General features: G+C 42.5%; 1 protein-coding gene across 3 annotated transcripts in view; it reads right to left on the reverse strand.

Annotated features, from left to right (window-relative positions):
- Positions 1-1725: 1725 nt before the first annotated feature.
- Positions 1726-16715, reverse strand: part of ST3GAL1 (ST3 beta-galactoside alpha-2,3-sialyltransferase 1) — a 76101-nt gene continuing 61111 nt past the window's right edge. For all 3 annotated transcript variants that reach the window (XM_030446061.1, XM_030446063.1, XM_030446062.1), the window contains 5 exons: positions 15878-16074; positions 12807-12986; positions 8384-8429; positions 5571-5690; positions 1726-3023 (listed from right to left, as the gene is read on the reverse strand). In XM_030446061.1, coding sequence (XP_030301921.1) covers positions 2850-3023; positions 5571-5690; positions 8384-8429; positions 12807-12986; positions 15878-16074 — 717 coding nt within the window. In that variant the 3' untranslated portion in view covers positions 1726-2849. The remainder of the gene's footprint in view (positions 3024-5570; positions 5691-8383; positions 8430-12806; positions 12987-15877; positions 16075-16715) is intronic.

Here is a 16715-nt window from a genome sequence, read left to right on the forward strand (position 1 = left end):
AGAAAAAGTTCCTCTTGAATAGAAAAGTGATGGCACAAACTGTCCCTCATCCTACAGCTTAAAAGGTCCACTTTCTGCTCTCCTCATGCTCTGAAATATGGACATCAGTGGTACACAGTTACTTCTTGCTGTTGGCAAGAAAATTAAATGGGAATTGCAGCTTATTCCAAGATGAAGACACTAAATCTATCCATGATGGTATAAGCTGCAATGTTTTATATGTGCTGTCAGAGGAAGAATATTCAGGGGAAAATTAGAAATTGGACAGCAAAAGGAACCTTTCAGAACACATAGCCTAAAAGATAGTTATGTTGTGGGTTTTTTTTTACCACTTCCATTGATGTCAAGCTGCCATATGTGGCAAAAAATATCAGTGGGAATCAAGTACCAAACCACAACAAGTTATCTTCCAGGTCTTTCTAAAAATGACTGAAATAATAATGAAGTGCTTCTGAATTACCAGCATTTGTCTGTGGGACAAAAAATGTAAAATATTTTAAATTAATGATGAAAAAACTATCTCTGAAATCCAGCCACCAGGTGAGGATACCACTAGGGCCTTCCATGGAGTTTTTTCCTCTTTGCTTTGCTTGGTGTTATTGTGACATCTCACCAGAAGAATACTGTTAAACAATGATTTAAAGAGTGGGAAGGCTTAAAAAAAATAACAAACATGGTTAAGGTAGAAATGTTTGATACTTTTACAAAGAACATGTAGAAGATACTAAGCCCGTTGAGTCTGCTGCACCTGTGACATGCAGGTGTGTTCTGCTGGTGTGTTCATGCTAGGAAGGGGAATCTTCAGGATCATCAACAGGTCTCAGAATGAGGACTTGAAAATTCTTCTCTTTCCATTTTGCTAAACTGAAGGGTCATGTGTGTACAGCAAAGGGAGCTCAGTTCCCCACAAAGAAGTTTGGCATCCTCACCCCTTTATCCCCTGTGAGTGCAGGTAAAGCAGGGCATGTTGGCAAGTGGTGCTCGGCCCAAAATATGTGTATTTCAGCTGACTGTGCCATTGTGCTGTGAACTGCTGCCTCCCAGGGCAGCTCACTTATCAACCACCATGGAAAGACAAGGGATAAACCTTGGAGTGCAGCACATCACTGCTTGAAGGGCTGGGCTTTCACTGAGCTCAAATACTCATCTGCTTGGACATGCTGCCATACCTGGTGCAAGAAAGATGAGACATTTAGATGATTTCTAAATTGTCACAAGCCCCAACCATCACAATCTTTTATAAATGAAATATGCCATTTTTCCAAGCCTGATCTAAAGTCCCTTGAAATTTGTGGAAACAGCTCCATAGGCTTCACCAGAGCTGAAAACACATCAATAATCCATGAATCCGTTTTCATTATATCAGGAAGAAAAAAAACCCCCACACTGTTCCTCTGTTCTTCACTACTTGAACTTTGTTCTTAGATTCATACTTTTTCTGTCCTTGAAGATTAAGTGTGTTGATTGCAGAAAAAAATCTGTGGATATAAAATCTCCACCATCACTTCACTCTTCTCACTGCCTAGAGGTACTGATATTAATGTACTCATTCCTCCAGAGATGGACATAATTTTGAAGTCTGCCTTGCACTATAGGATCAAGCTTGAATAGATCGTGTCCTGGTAGACGTTGCTACAGGGCAAATGATTCTTCTTGTATTACCAGCTGATATCCCAACCCATGGTATTTCTTCTGTTTCAAATAGATACATTGCAAAGAGATTTTTAAAAAAATAAGAGGAAAAATTTCCTTAGAACTTTTGGATATTTTCCCATAAAAAAGGTAAAATCTACCTTTAAAAATTAGTCTTGTTTGTGTTTGCTTAAATACAATATAGGAGCTGTTATTATTTCTGACTACAAAAGTACAACACACGGAGGCTAGATTTTGGTTAATTTCCCCCTTTTCATAAAAAAGTTTAATTTAGGGTTTGTCACCTTAAAAAAAAATTACATCTGTTGCGCAGTTATAAAAGGCACATATAAAAGACTGAAAGAAAAAAGTCCACTTTCCAACCTTAAACTGATTAAATAAAAATGAGCATTCCAGAGGATCTTCCACCAAAAAAATAAGAGCAATATTATATATAACCAAACAGGAGAAACATACAAGTGGCTAAAAAGGCCTTTTTTTTTCCTTTTTTTTTTCTTTTTTTTTTTTTTCTGGAGTTTTCAGTGTTGTGTCCTCTCTCATTATGGCTGTATAGAAAGCAATATTAAATAACATATGATGATGATTTGATCCATGTTTTCTAGATGCTATCAACACAGAATGAGGCAATGGCTGAAAAATTTACTGCTCCAGGCAATTTCATTGTGGTTTTGTTTAATACAGCATAAAACCAGAAGTAATAGAGGAAAAAGAAGAGAGAAGTCAAAAAGATGATCAACAGCAGAAGTGAATTCATTTCTCTGAGGTAATCCTTACTATGATGTTCACAGCTGCCCTAGTGGGTCTCAAGTCCCAGAAGTTATTTTCACTCTTCTTCAAGGATCCCCTGCCTTACTTGAGGAAAGGACCGACACACGAACAGCAGTTTTTGTGCCCAGTTTTCTCCTAATTGCAACAGGCAGATCTTTCATCAGTAACTCAAGAATCAATTTGCAGAGCCTAAGCAGAGCTTCATTCATTCCCACAAGTGATTTGTAGTTCCCAGCTATCTGTAAGTAGGAAATCAGGTGCAGCGTGGACGCCAGTCCTTGGCTGCACTCCCTGCGTGGGCACCGCAGCAGGGAGAGGCTCTGAATCCACTGCAGATTCCAACCTGGCTGGTGCCCAGATTGTCTTCACTGAGCTTTGTCCTGCTGCATGCTGGAAATTGCAGCTCCCACTTCTCCCCAGGGCCAGGGTCATCTGCCCTTGAAAAAATTTATTTTCTCAAGGGAGGCAAGAGTCAAAGTTACATTGAACTCAAAATCAGCATCGTGGACACCGGTCTTGCGGAAAGCTCCAGCTGAAGCGTTATTTTCCCAGTAGTGATGCCAGTGTCCTTTGCTGTTTGCTCCAAACCCATACACATTCACCTAGAAAGTAAGAGAGATCTAGTGTTACAGCCTGGAAAGCTCTGAAATGTTGAAGAAAGTCTCTTGAGCCTCAGTTTAGATATCTAGAGACTTGCAGAACATGAGGGCTTCAGTTCTGTGCACAGCTCTTCTACAGCACCAGATAATGCAGTCCCAGAAGGCTTGCTCAGGGGACTTGAGCTATGCTGAAACCACCATCATATCTGAACCCAGACAGAAAAGGAGATTTGTATCCATTACTTCTTGTTTTTAGCAATATGAAAAAAAAACATTCTTGTCCCCTAAGCTTGGTGTTTGACCTCAGAGAAGTCAGTGGCTTGGGATGGTAACCTTCTCCTTAGCTGATTAAGGCCATAAAGAGTAGAAATTTTTTTTATTTGCTCCTAGTCTTCTAAATGATAACCCATGCCAATTCCCACCTATATGTTTAATTACAGGACATTTGCAATCACTTCAGAGGCAGATGAACATTATGTTCTGTGTATGTGTATATGCCTACAGCCTTTCCTCTGCCATCATTGCTGGCTCTTCCTGTCTCCTCTGGAGATAAAAGTCCAAACATCACAGTTGACTTATTTACACTGGGAGTGGCTATGTGGCTGGGTTTTATTAGGTATTATAGCCCACAAACAAGTGTCCTAACCCACCCACACCTGTACCCACCCAAATACAAGCTGGTTTTATGTAATTTCTATGTCAGAGCCTTGAGCATTGCCTGCTTACTAGAAAACAGGCTCCACTCAAGCAGCCCAGCCCATCTGCCTTGACTATGGTACAGTATCTGCCAGCAATTTTTCCATCACCTTTACAAACAACACAGACCTAGGTGACAAAAGCTCTCTTCCATCAGCAAATCTGGGTCGAGGACAGGGATTTTGCCAGCATAGTGATTTTTATCCACCATGCTGACAAGCCCATGACTGCAGTATTTTGTAGAGCTGACCTAGCCTTACACAAACTAGCTAAGTCTCCAAGCACCCAGGAGCACCTTACACCACTCAGGCCAGGGAATTTCTTAAAGTAACTGCTGGAGCAGAGGGATTTACCATTACCTACTGAATAGACCCAAAACCTTGGGTTTGAAAATAGATGATGTGCATCCCTCAAATTTGCTTATGTAGGAGCTGGTCAACAGAGTTCTTCAGGTGGGATTATGTTTAAGATTTAGATATCAAAAAAGAGAAGCCTGAGCATTTCTTAGAGTGAGTGGCAATTTAGGCAGCACATTCATTGCTCCCCTAATGTCTTACCAGAGAGTTAGTTTGGTGAATTAGCCTCTTTGTCCCACTTATTAAATAGATAAGACCCTCAATGAAAATGCTCAAACATAAGTGCCATTAAGATGTCCTTGGATACTCAGTACATCTACTCAACATGGGAAGATGTCACACAAGACCAAGAGACTTCTCTGTCCTGGCAGCTGGAGGCAGAAGGGATACCCATGGTAACACCAACAGCTCTAGGTACCTAAACACTGCTACAAAATACAATTTGGGCTTCCATTAAATATCCATATTCAGATGTGTTTTAATGATGAGGGGAATCCCACTATTTATGTTTGTCCTGGTTTGGGCCAGGATAAAGGTGATTTTCTGTCTTGTACTTTTGCTTTCAGCTAAGTCTCTTGTAGGTAACTGCACTTGGCTGAAATTAACAGCAAGTTTCTCAGACAGTGTCTGCTTCTGGGACAGATAACACTCAATGTTACAGCCAGAGACTGGTGTGCAGAGCCAAGGACACTGCTCAGCTCTGAGAAACATTTTGCCCTCTGGAGGGAGAAAAGAGATCACACCTGAAACCCTCCCTTAGGGAGGAATGAACAAGATAGATGCCAAAATTGACCAGAGTATTCCATCCCATACACGACATACTCAGTATAAATTTGAGGGATCACAAGGGTCAAACCCCTTCCTGCTTCCCTTTCTTTGCCTGTCCCTGTTTGCTTCAGCATCCTGGGAGGATTCCATCCATTCCTCTGCCTGTGCTCCTGATCCATGCCAGCCTGAATCTGTGTGTTCCTGCCTCCAGCTCCCCACTGCTGCTGACCCCAGGAGTCCAGTCTGGACTTTCCCAGGGCTGCCCTGCAGCCTCAGTGGTGACGTGAGAGTTATTGGGGGGAAGGGAGAAGGAATGTGGTATCAATTTTCCTGTATATTTGTATATATTTAGTATGTTTTCCTTTTTATCATTACTGTTTCATTAAAGCTGTGTAGTTTAGTTTCCAACCCATAAGTCTCTCTCCCTTATTCTCTCTCCTTCCTTTATCTGGGAGGAGGATTAATCAAGAACATCTACTTGGTTTAATTGCTGGGCCAGCATTAAACTGTGACAATGTTTAATTACATTCCCCTGGAATGCATCTTAAACCCCAGCACTTGCTGGCATTAACAAAATTTGTCACTTTCAGTTGAGTATAACTGTATGTTGCTGAGGATTCTGCATCTGGAGAGAGAGGAGTAAAGTTTGACTGAGTGGCCTGATCATGTTCCTGGCACTTCTGCATGAAATGTCCTGATATTTTATCCATATATCCAAACACAACCAGACCTCATCGCATATGTGGAGTGCAAATATCAAAGACAGAAAGCCTGTGGAGGGGTATCTCCCATGATTCTGGAGCCAGTTTTCATAGACGTATTTCATAAAAGCTGGATTATAAACGAGGATCTAGGGAAAATTGGAGAGAAATTAATTAGTAAAATGCCCTGGGAAAAAACCCCCACAACAGTAGCATATCACACCTGAAGGACACAGGGGTAAAGGAGCAGGAGGGAAAGGAATAATAATTATTCCCTGAGAGAAGGTGAAAAGGAAAAATAAAGATCCACTCTTAAGTGCATTCAAGAATATTTCCCACACTCAATTATGCATGGATTGTACCTTCCTTCATCTTAATACCTCACCTGCTTATGTTAATGTTAATCCTGGGTGATTTCTACTGAAACTAATGGGTATGAAATGGCACAAGAAAAAAATTAGGCATTCACCTCTCCCTGCAGTGTTGTGCTGTAACATAGGTGAGCTCTGGCAAGTTGGAGGCCTGAGCACGGATGCCATGTCAGATTTCATAGAATTGTAGAAACACTGCCGTTGGAAAAGACCCATAAGATCATTGAATCCAACTGTAATTTGGGTGGGAATAGAGCAGCAACTGATTTTTCTGCCTAGTTGCACAGAATCATGGTATCATGGTTTAGGTTAGAAGGGATCTTAAAGGTCATCCAGTTCCAACCTCCTGCCATAGGCAGGGACACCTTCCACTAGACCAGGGTGCTTTAGAAACCGCTTGTCTATTTTTTTTTTCTTTTCTTAATTTATTTTTTTACAAGACATGCGTTGCATTTGGTTATCTCCTGAGGAAAATACCAGGCCATCTAATGGAAACAGAGCACTTAAGATCAGACCTCAGTGTACAGGACTGGTGGGAGTTCAGCTCTTCCCTGAATCAGGCAGAGAGAGGCTTTTCCTTCGATGATATGCTTGTAATTGGAGTGACAGTGTCTCAGTGCCCTCTGGTTAGCTGCAAGGCTTTTCCTTTTACAAAGTCAGAGGTCAATTGCTGATACTGTATCTGTGTGTGATCACTTCTCTCAGGGTGTTTTCATTCCACAATGTGGGCAGATACACAAGCTCCTCATCTGCCTGCTGGAGAAGCTGCTGTGTGTCACCTGCAGTATCCTGGGTTGGTGATACTCAGCTGTGATGTGAGTTTAACAGCCTGCCACAGTGCATCTCACACAAAGGGTTTTGCAGAGGTTAATGTGTTCCTCACAACAGGTAGGGATGAGCTAAAAGCTTAATAAATACCCCCAGAGGTCCATGGTTTAAAGCACAAGGATATAAAGTGATACTGGATAGAGGGCTCATCTGAAGCCCTTGGCAAACCTGGCCTGCTGAATGAGGAGCATGTGCTTTAATCTATAATTTTAATGCTCTGGGGCTAATGTCATACTTTACGAGCCCTTGCAACATTCAGAGCCTGAATCCTCCTCAGGAAATCAGACTCTTCAAAGGCTGAGAGAATAAGACTTACTTTGCTGGAAGGTGTGTGGAAGATGAAACATCTTTTACCTCTGCCTAAATAGCCTGCCTTGATTATGTCCTCCAACCATGCAGCTACAACAACAAAAGTCTGCATGGTGGCCAAAGGTCCAATATAGGAATGACCACCCTGCCTCAGGGGAAATACTGCCTCCAGCATATCTGATAAACCACAGCATGCATGGGCAAGGAGTCATGGGGTGAACTCTTTTCTGACTGTTGTAGGGTAGGCATCAGGTTTCTCTTTCCTCAACCTTCTCAGAGAAGTGAGGTCCCCTAACTTATTGCCTTCTACACATCTACACTATGAAATAAAAGGAGTTAGAGGTATTTTGTAAGCCTTGAGGTAAGTGGCATGGCACAGATCCTGTCCACGTTGTTGAATTCTCTCCCTGTGCAAAACAGAATATTCCCTGGTCTGAGCTATCCTCCAAATCTTGCTTGAACATTGTATTAATACACTTGGGACAAAACCAGCATGGACTTGGCTTGAGCCTGGTCTTCAGGCTTGTTTGTACACACACATATTACAGCTGTGAGCTGCAACAGGAAACATTGATACCATAGAATCATAGAATGTGCTGAGTTGGGAGGGACCCAAGTCTAACTCCTGTCCCTGTGTAGGGAACCCCCCAAATCACACCATGTGCCTGAGAGCATCATCCAAATGCTTCTTGAACTCAGGGAGGTTTGGTGCTGTGACTACTTCCCTGGGCACTTTGTTCTGTTGTTCAACCACCTTGTGGGTGAAAAACCTTTTCCTAATATATCCAACCTAAACCTCCCCTGAGTCAGCTTCCCACCACTTCTCCTTCTCCACTGACTGGAAAACACACAGCTTTCTTTTACAGGGCTTGCTTATCTCTTTATCACAAGGAACTGATCCAGGAATGAGAAACAACCTCAACATTCAAATAGTCAAATTATTTAAAAAAAACTCCCACGGCTTTCCACAGCTCAAAGTCCCATGACATCCAAATGATTGCAAAGGGTGGGAAAGGGGGCAATGCAGTGGAGGGTGAACACAACTGGTGTACCTTAGATCTCCATGGGCAGTACCAGAGGAAGCAATGCAACCTTCAGATAATTGGTAAGGCAATGGCATCATGACAAGAGCTCTTTCTTTCCAACCTCAGTTATTTAGTGACTGATCTATGGCCTGGATGGCACATGGGAGCTAAAGCTTTAGCTTAGCTGAGCCTTTTAAAGTGTGTGCATTCTGCCTGCAGTTTTTATGACTGTCAAGGGGTTCCTTGGATTCTTGTTGTCTCCCAAAGAGGCAAAAAACACAAACAAATTCACAAATCAGCACTGCTCACCTTTTCTTTTTTGACTTTGATCTTCCGTGGAACTGGAACATATGTGCTGTTAGATGGAAAAAAAACCAAAACAAAACCAAAAGAACACCACGATTAGTAAAAGCCCAACATATAAATATTTTTCCTGCATTTCCAGAGAAAGAATATTCTTAATATACAATAATAAATCCAAATTATTTGAAAGCAATAAATTCAAGAAATTGTTGGAAGAAGAGGCTGCTGCTAAGTAATACAGTATGAAAAGAGCCAAGGTGTCACTGAAGCAAGTTTATAGGAAGCCATTACATTTTAAAATTTTCAAGTTAATTATTGACAGCAAGAAAGCAAAAATTTATTTGACAATATATTGTTAAGTCTATATTATGTGGAGCCTTGACTTCTACTTCTAGGCCCATGACTGCTACAGTCTTCACATTTTAATGACACCAAGGACTTTTGATTTCATGGCAGAAAAATCTATTCCCACCAGGGGGAGACTTTTCCCCTCCTAACACTTGCAGCTACCGCATGATTTTCAGAGGTATCAGAGTTCATAATTTTTGTGATTATGTGCAGCTTTGCTATTCTCAGTAGGCAGCCCCTCAGCAGCGAGCTATTCCCCTCCTCCTAAAGGGGCTGCTGAAGGTTTCCTGCAGTTCCCAGCATAAAACTTCCAAGTCATATCTTATGACTGGGTTGAAATCACAAGTTCTGTCTTAAAACAAAATAAATCCTCTTTTTCCCCATACCTCCTGCACAGTGTAAGCTGGCACTGTACAGCTCATCATGAGTGCTGTAAAAAAAAGTCTCCCTGAGTTTGTTCAAGCAAGAAAATTCAGGACTGGCCTTGTAACTCAACTGTATCCCAAAATATACTCTGCATACTTCTTAACTGAATTGTGATAAGTCACCAAAACCTTCCATTAGTGCAGTCCAAATGTTACCGCTTGATTTTTTGTAACAACAAGGTTACTGTGATTCATGTTTAATTTCTCTTTGAACTATATATTATCAGCATTTTGATTAAGCTTAAGCTTAATTAGCTTAAGTCTTTCCAAACCATTGGTGACCTGGCAATGTCCTTGTTTCCTTAGGTACTTCTGGGCATCCCTGACCTTAGTTCCCTGCCCCAGGCTGGGTGCAGTTGAAGATGTGGCAGATGGGTTCCAGCTTCCCTGAGATGTGACAAGAGATGCTAATGCAGACTACCCATGCAGACTACTTCATCTACTCCAAGCAAATCTGCCCTTGCATCTGCTTCCCGAACATGACTTAGGGTAACAAAGTCAGTAAAACCAGTCTTGGTGATCCTGTGTCCTTTTTGTAGTTATGAAGACATAAAGGGCTTCTTTACTGGCAAAATCTCTTTTTTTTTTTTTTTTTTTTTTTTTTTTAATACAAATAAACAGCCAGGCTTTTCTGAAAAGGTGATGTGAAGAGAACAGGAGGGTCATATTACATGGACATCTAGCCAGGTACACTAGAGGCCAAAGGGAACAGCATGAAGTTTTCAAGACAGGAGTTGCAGAAACCTCTAATCCAACCAGGACACTGCTGTGGTTCCTGTCAGATGACATCAGTTGTTTTAATCATTTTATTTTCTTGAGAAACAATACCCAAGTCCTGCTGTCACTTGGCTGCAGAATTTCATACAACCACATGGAAAGTATTGGCAGACTGATGAAGACCAGATGGAGACCTACACTGTCACAATCATGTAAAACCTGGGCTGCATGGAGCCAGGGAGTTTGTGACTCCATAAATACCACGCAGGAATAGGACAAAGAGTGAAGCCTGTGGTGAAGGGGGAATTCATATTATCTGGAACACATCTTGTATGAGCCACTTGGCAGGGCTCTTGTGAAGTCTGACAGCATCACTGGCTACCCTGTACAAGACATTTACTGTACTGTTGACCCACGTGGAATGTGTGGAACATTTTAAGGAATACAAAGATAGCTCTTTATTACACCAAGAAGAGACATATGGAACTTTTTTTCACGATGGAGATCTCTAGAGGACTTGCAGAAGGAAAGTTAAGGCAACTAGTCTGAATATGACTGATGAGGGCCTGAAGGTTTTCTGCCCTGGAGGCCTTTTCTTGGTTTTATTGTGACAATGCTCAGTCTTACAGAGCTGTTTTGAAATGGGACATCAGTCAGTCAGAGGGGACATGTCCGAGACAATCATTCAGCTACCAATTCAATCTCACATTAAGACCATCGCAGTTTGGCTTTTCTTTTGAACCATAATACATACATAATCCTTTTTCACTGTAAGTGCACTAAGGTGAGTATTCCTTCTCTTCTAAACCACCCAATTTTAAATGGTCTTTATTTTTATTAGATGCCTTCTCCTCTTCACAAATGTATACTCAACAATTTCCTTATACTCTGTATCAGATATTGTGTGTTTAATGCATGCTCATAGGTTTATTCTGCTAGCCTAAAATTATGTTAATGGAATTTTTATAATTTTTTGCTTATGGTTTTCCGATTTCATTGATCCAGCACATGCTAGTTTATTAATTATGCAATCTCTCTGCTTCAAATATGGCAAAAATCTTAAAATACTGGTATTTCTTCCATGGGGTTAAATACTCACACCATAATTTATACCAGATGCTTACCAAACTCATGGATATAATCTAATTACAGATATATAATATACCCTGTAATTTAATAAGCAAATGTGTTTTTCCTTTCATGTGCTGTGACTGCCTTGTAGTTATAGCTTCCTAACAGGCTCTACCACTGCAACCCACTTGTTGCCACTTCTGAGGGTAAATAACTTGACAAAAAATAGTAAACAGCTCTGGGCACAGAGAAGTGACAGTGATGGAATCACAGATGGGTGACGATGGCAGAAACTGGTCCTCTGGGAGCTCCTCTTCCCAGTGCAGGCATGGATTTGAAAAGCTGCAGCAAGGAGCTACATGCAAAGGGCAGTGAAGGAAGCTGGGAGCTTTCTGATAGGATTTGGTTTCAGGTTTAAGGGCTGAGGTTCTCAACTTTTTTTATCAATATTGAGTTTGAAAAAAAAACAAAATACCTCTAAGCCTTTCATGAAGTGTCATTGATTTTTTAAGCTTATTTTCTAAGTGGGCTGATTTTTCTGAGTTAGGAGTGTGTCCTGACGATGGGACTTTTCAAGACAACTTATGATTGTCTATACTAAGTGCTGGTGGACAAAAAAAAGGTAAAGAGAGACTAAAACACACTTGTTACAAGTCAAGAGACTCTTAATCTGAAGTGAAAATAACCTAAAGTGCAAAACAAAAATTTTCTTTAAAAATGAGATGTGGTTCTTATCCCCAGTCAACAAGACCTACTTTCCCAACCTTTTAATCTCCGAGACTCTGAAATTGGGAAAAAAATTGTTGAAATGTTGTGAAGTACTTCTCTCTGGATAAAGTAATCTGATTTGCAGTTGCTGCCTATGTGCCCACTGAGCAATCCCACCATGCTGTGGCTATACAGCCAGCAGATAACCTCATACACACTACAGATGTCACATATTTCATTCTCTGGATTTTAGGAAAAGACATCTTAAAGGAAGGGAGAGAATTCATTAGTAGGCATCCAGAGGAAAAATGCATTTTGATCACACTTCTAGTTCTATCACAAATGTACTATGCAGGACAACATTTACTTCTGAAAGCACTCACAGAGAAGAAACAAAGAATAGGTCCCAGCATAATACATTATTCCCAGGTAGAAGACATGAATTTAAGGCTAAGGCACACAGGTGACACTAAACAATGGTGTCTCCTCTGCACAGCTGTCAATCATGTTCTACCAGGAAAGATGGACTGAGCTCCTAACCCACCTGTCCAGGGTAAGATGCTGCAGCTGGGGACTGATTGCCATGGCCTTCTTCTACTCTCACTGCCTCGTGTGAACAGCCTGCGCATCCCTCTCTGCCTCCCTGTCCCCTTCTGCAAGTGCGATAATATATGTGGGAGGACCACTGGCCACCAGAGTGTCTCAGGTGAGATAATCCAGGTGTCTAGGACCACTGCTGAAAAAGCTTCCAAGCACCTGATGCTTCAGGTGGCTTTATGGGTACATCTGGGCATGCTGTCTTTACCTACTGTACTCCCAAAGGACAGGAGAGTATGAAGGATAAGCGGAAGTCCAGAATGAGACATTGAACCCCAAAGCCCAAGAAGCCCCTGCTAAAACTGATCACCTCCAGCAGCAAAAACTCCTCCTTTCATTTCTCTGAGACCATGGTGTTGGGAAGAGCTGGACCTCGATCTTTATGCCAAACACTGCACCAGAACACTAAGATTTTCCTAGAAAGCAAGTGGTCAGGACTGAACCCTGACCTGAGAGGGTCTTTAAAGCTCCCCTAAGCCTTATCAGAATCAAGGATTTGCCCAGCATGGGCTTGTCTGTCTTACAGCAATATCTGAGAGCTCCTTCAGCCTGCTCATACTCACAAGTTGATGGTGCCTGTGGTGAGAGCAGTGACAACCCAGCGCAGGTCCAGGGTTTTGAAGGGGATCAGGATCATGCTCACATTTTCTGCCAGCTCTTTGTAACTCTCAGGGTAAACAAACTGGTGAGTGGTCTTGCTCCCAACATCTGATTCGTAGCCAGTGGTAGGGGCACGGTTCATTCTGCAGCCCAAAAGTAAGAAGCAAGAGGGTGAAAAAGTGGAAGAGGAATTAGGTGGGTACAGACATGTTATTTCCCAAATAATTTGCTTGAGGTAGCAAGAAAATGCTCCATGGCTAAGAAGACTTATGTATGCAGGCTCTTTAGACAGCCCTGACAGGGTGCAGTGATCCTCAAATGGGACAAAATGACCATTACCCACAGCAGATAAACTGAAAGAATGAAAATTCAGCTTTTGTGTGGGATTCGTTGTACTGAATGGGAGTTTCTACCAAACAAGTGTATCCCTGAGCACATCCTTACAGTCATCAGAGAGCTAGTCAAAAAAGCCAGGAGCCCCATGAGGACACACCTTTCATTCTAAAGCTGAAACCTCCAGTAGGTGAGAAAACTATTGCCTTGAAGTCCACCAGCTGGACTTCTGGAAGTTTCATCCCCCCCATCTGTTCATGTGTTTTGGGTGTCTAGGATCAAGGTAATAAGTTGCAGTAAATATTACTTATGGTCCTACCATGAAAAGTCACCAAAGCAACTGTGACAAATCCAGGACCTACTGCTGACACTTTATTTATTCAAACCTTACTTTGTAGTATGTCCTCAGCTTTGATACCCCTACTTAGGGCCATTCCATCCACACATGGTGTGGTTTCAGTAACCCTGAGGTCAGTGCATGGACATATGACCAGGTCCCACCTGGCCTCACTCAAAATCTGTGGGCCAAACAGGGCTACCTTATGTTAGGTGCATCAAGGAACAGAACAGGGGTTTCTGAACTCAGGATTGAAGAAATGCTTCTACATTTGTATTCACTTCTGAAAGCAAATTTGGGGACACATCAGCAATTCCTTCTCTCACTGCTGGTAGAAATTTGCATGTTTCTGTGGTGTAGAGTGATGGACCTAAGAGATCCCCAGACTGGTCCTGACTCACCTTGCATGACTCCATGATGCTTTGCAACACCATGGAGAACCCCCCAAGGAGGCTCTGAGCAGAAGGGGCTTTCTCTGCAGCCCAGTGGAGTCTTCTGCTAAGACAGTAACTCAGTTCCTTGCAGAAGTGCAGGGAGAACAAGGAAGGATGTAGCTGATGAGATGATGATGAGGACTATACACTGCCAGACAACATGCTGCTCTGGTCACTGATGATGGGAGAGGTAAAATCTGTTTATCATCAAGTCTGTGCCAGGCTGCGTTACTGCAGGATGCCAGCCTGTAGGGATTTGTTATTGAATTGGCCTCTTCCCTGCAATGACCCACATCATACTGTGTAGAAATACTCAGCAAAGCATGAGACTCACCCTGTTTTGTTTTGAGATTAGTCAGTCAAAGATATAAAATGGAGGGTTTTTTACACAAGGACAAAGGCTAGGGTGGCACCTTAGTTGTCTCATTCACACTTTGCCCTCGGGTCTATGTAGCTTTCCCACCTCCCTGCTGGGACTGGCAGCATGGCATGGCAGATGGCAGCATGCACACCCAACCTGAGCAGGATAAACTGAGGAGAAATTTCCTTCTGCCATAGAAGTAGACAGTTAAACAAATAAAAGTGGGCTGGAATGTGTTATCTGAAAGGAAAGGTGTCCCCTCAGACTCCGTAGCTCTTCCCTCTGCTTGTCTGTATTTTCAGGGCATGTGGAAGTGAATATTGGTTCACCAGAGATTTTGTTTGTTGGATTAATACATAGAGAGGTCACCTTTGCTGCACAAAGTTCCATGGTGAATCTTAAAACCTTATCCTATCCCTTCCAGTCTATTGTGAGATTGCTAAAATTTAAATCCAAGACTGTAAGATAAAATTCTCAATCACAGAGAGTTTCTCCTTAGCCTGGGACACATGGCAAGGGCAAGGCTTAGGAGCAGAAATATTCATCTGAGTGCATTACTCTTTATTTACTACTCCAAAAAACAGCTTTTGAGTGCAGCAAAGCCTTTTCTGCATGAATCTGGAAATGCAGGCCAGGCAAGATAAGAAATTCCACACAGGAATGTCTCCATAAAGAGGGACATGGAGTTGAGAATAAAAACATCTCAGCTACCTCAAATTTGCAACTTGCAGGATTATTGATATCACAGAAATCACAGAGTGTTAGGGTTTGGAAGGGACCTTGAGAGATCATTGAGTCCAACCCCCCTGCCAGAGCAGGACCGAAACAGGAGCTAAGTGTAGGTCACACAGGAACTTGTCCTTATGGGTTTTGAATGTCTCCAGAGAAGGAGACTCCCCAGCTTCCCTGGTCAGCCTGTTCCAGTGTTTTGTCACCCTCACTGTGAAGAAGCTTTTCCTCATGTTTACATAGAACCTCCTATGCTCTATCTTGCATCCATTTCTCCTTACCCTATCATTGGTCATCACCATCCTCCTGACACTCACTATTTACTGAAGAGCCCCAGCTTCCTCAGCCTTTCCTCACAGGGAGATGTTCCACTCCCTCCATCATCTTTGTGGCTCTGTGTTGGACTCTCTCAAGCAGTTCCTGGTCTTTCTTGAACAGAGGGGCCCAGAACTGGACACAGTATTCCAGGTGTGGCCTCACCAGGGCAGAGTAGAGGGGGAGGAGAACCTCTCTTGACCTACTAACCACACCCTTTCTAATGCACCCCAGGATGCCATTGGCCTTCTTGGCCACAAGGGCACATTGCTGGCTCATGGTCATCCTTCTGTCCACTAGGACTCCCAGGTCCCTTTCCTCTGTGATGCTTTATAAGAGGTCAGTCCCCAGCCTATACTGGTTCTTGGGGTTCTTTCTTTAATGTCAAGGTCTCATCACTTCCCCTCACAAAAGTACCAGATTTCACTAGACAGTCTCTGAAATCTTATTTGCTCACTTGTCCCCAAACCCACAAGTGAATCTTAAACAACTGAAACATCAGGAGCTCAGATGGTACCTACTCACCTCAGCACAAAGTCATGGGAGTCAATATCTTGGCCATACTGAGACTGCAGAAGGTTCCCAGAGTTACCCACGACAGCACATCTTCTGCATGTGTAAGTGCCTCGCTCCTGCAGTGGATCCCCATCCCCAGGAATGATCTCAAACAATTCCTTGAGAGTAGTATTAATATTCTTAGGAGCTTTCTCTCTTTGCAGTTTCTGTTAGGGAGAAAAATCACTCCAGGTTACCAACATAGATAGCTTTCCTGTGAGCAAGATGTATCTTCAAATGTTTTCTCAAAGACCATTCTTGCATCTCTCTGCAGACACTGTCTCCTGCACTATCCATTACAAGGCTTCAAGTAGAAAAGTGAAAAGAAAACCTGGGAAATCCCTTCCCATTAACTTTTTTTGACTTGGATCACCTTTTCCCTTCATCTCCCTTGGATTCCCTCACCTCCTCAGTCTATCCATCCATGGTGGAAATGATCAGATGTTCTCCCCAAGGCTGACCTTTGGGGAGTAAATGTTCCCCTATTGTCTATAAACCTAACCCCACCCTGAGCCAGATATCTTCTGTCAGGAAACTGTAAGTAAAACCTCCTAGGAAGGACAGAACCTGATGAAGCACAGATGTGGTTGACATCCCTTCCACAATTTTTGGCAGGTGGAAGTGGCAGAGCTCATTGCTGCTTTTCTGGACTGTGGAGGAACCAGCTACTACTGCAAAGGACAATACAGTAGTTAGCTTTGAGGGCTGGAGGTGTAAATCCATCAAAAAAAAATTCTCCAGGATGAAGAAAATCACCCGGACCTTGGGCATTGTGTCTGTTGCCATGGAGGGAAACTTTTGTAGCAGC

The sequence above is a fragment of the Calypte anna genome, chromosome 2 (assembly GCF_003957555.1).
Source record: "Calypte anna isolate BGI_N300 chromosome 2, bCalAnn1_v1.p, whole genome shotgun sequence".
Classification (NCBI taxonomy): Eukaryota; Metazoa; Chordata; class Aves; order Apodiformes; family Trochilidae; genus Calypte; species Calypte anna.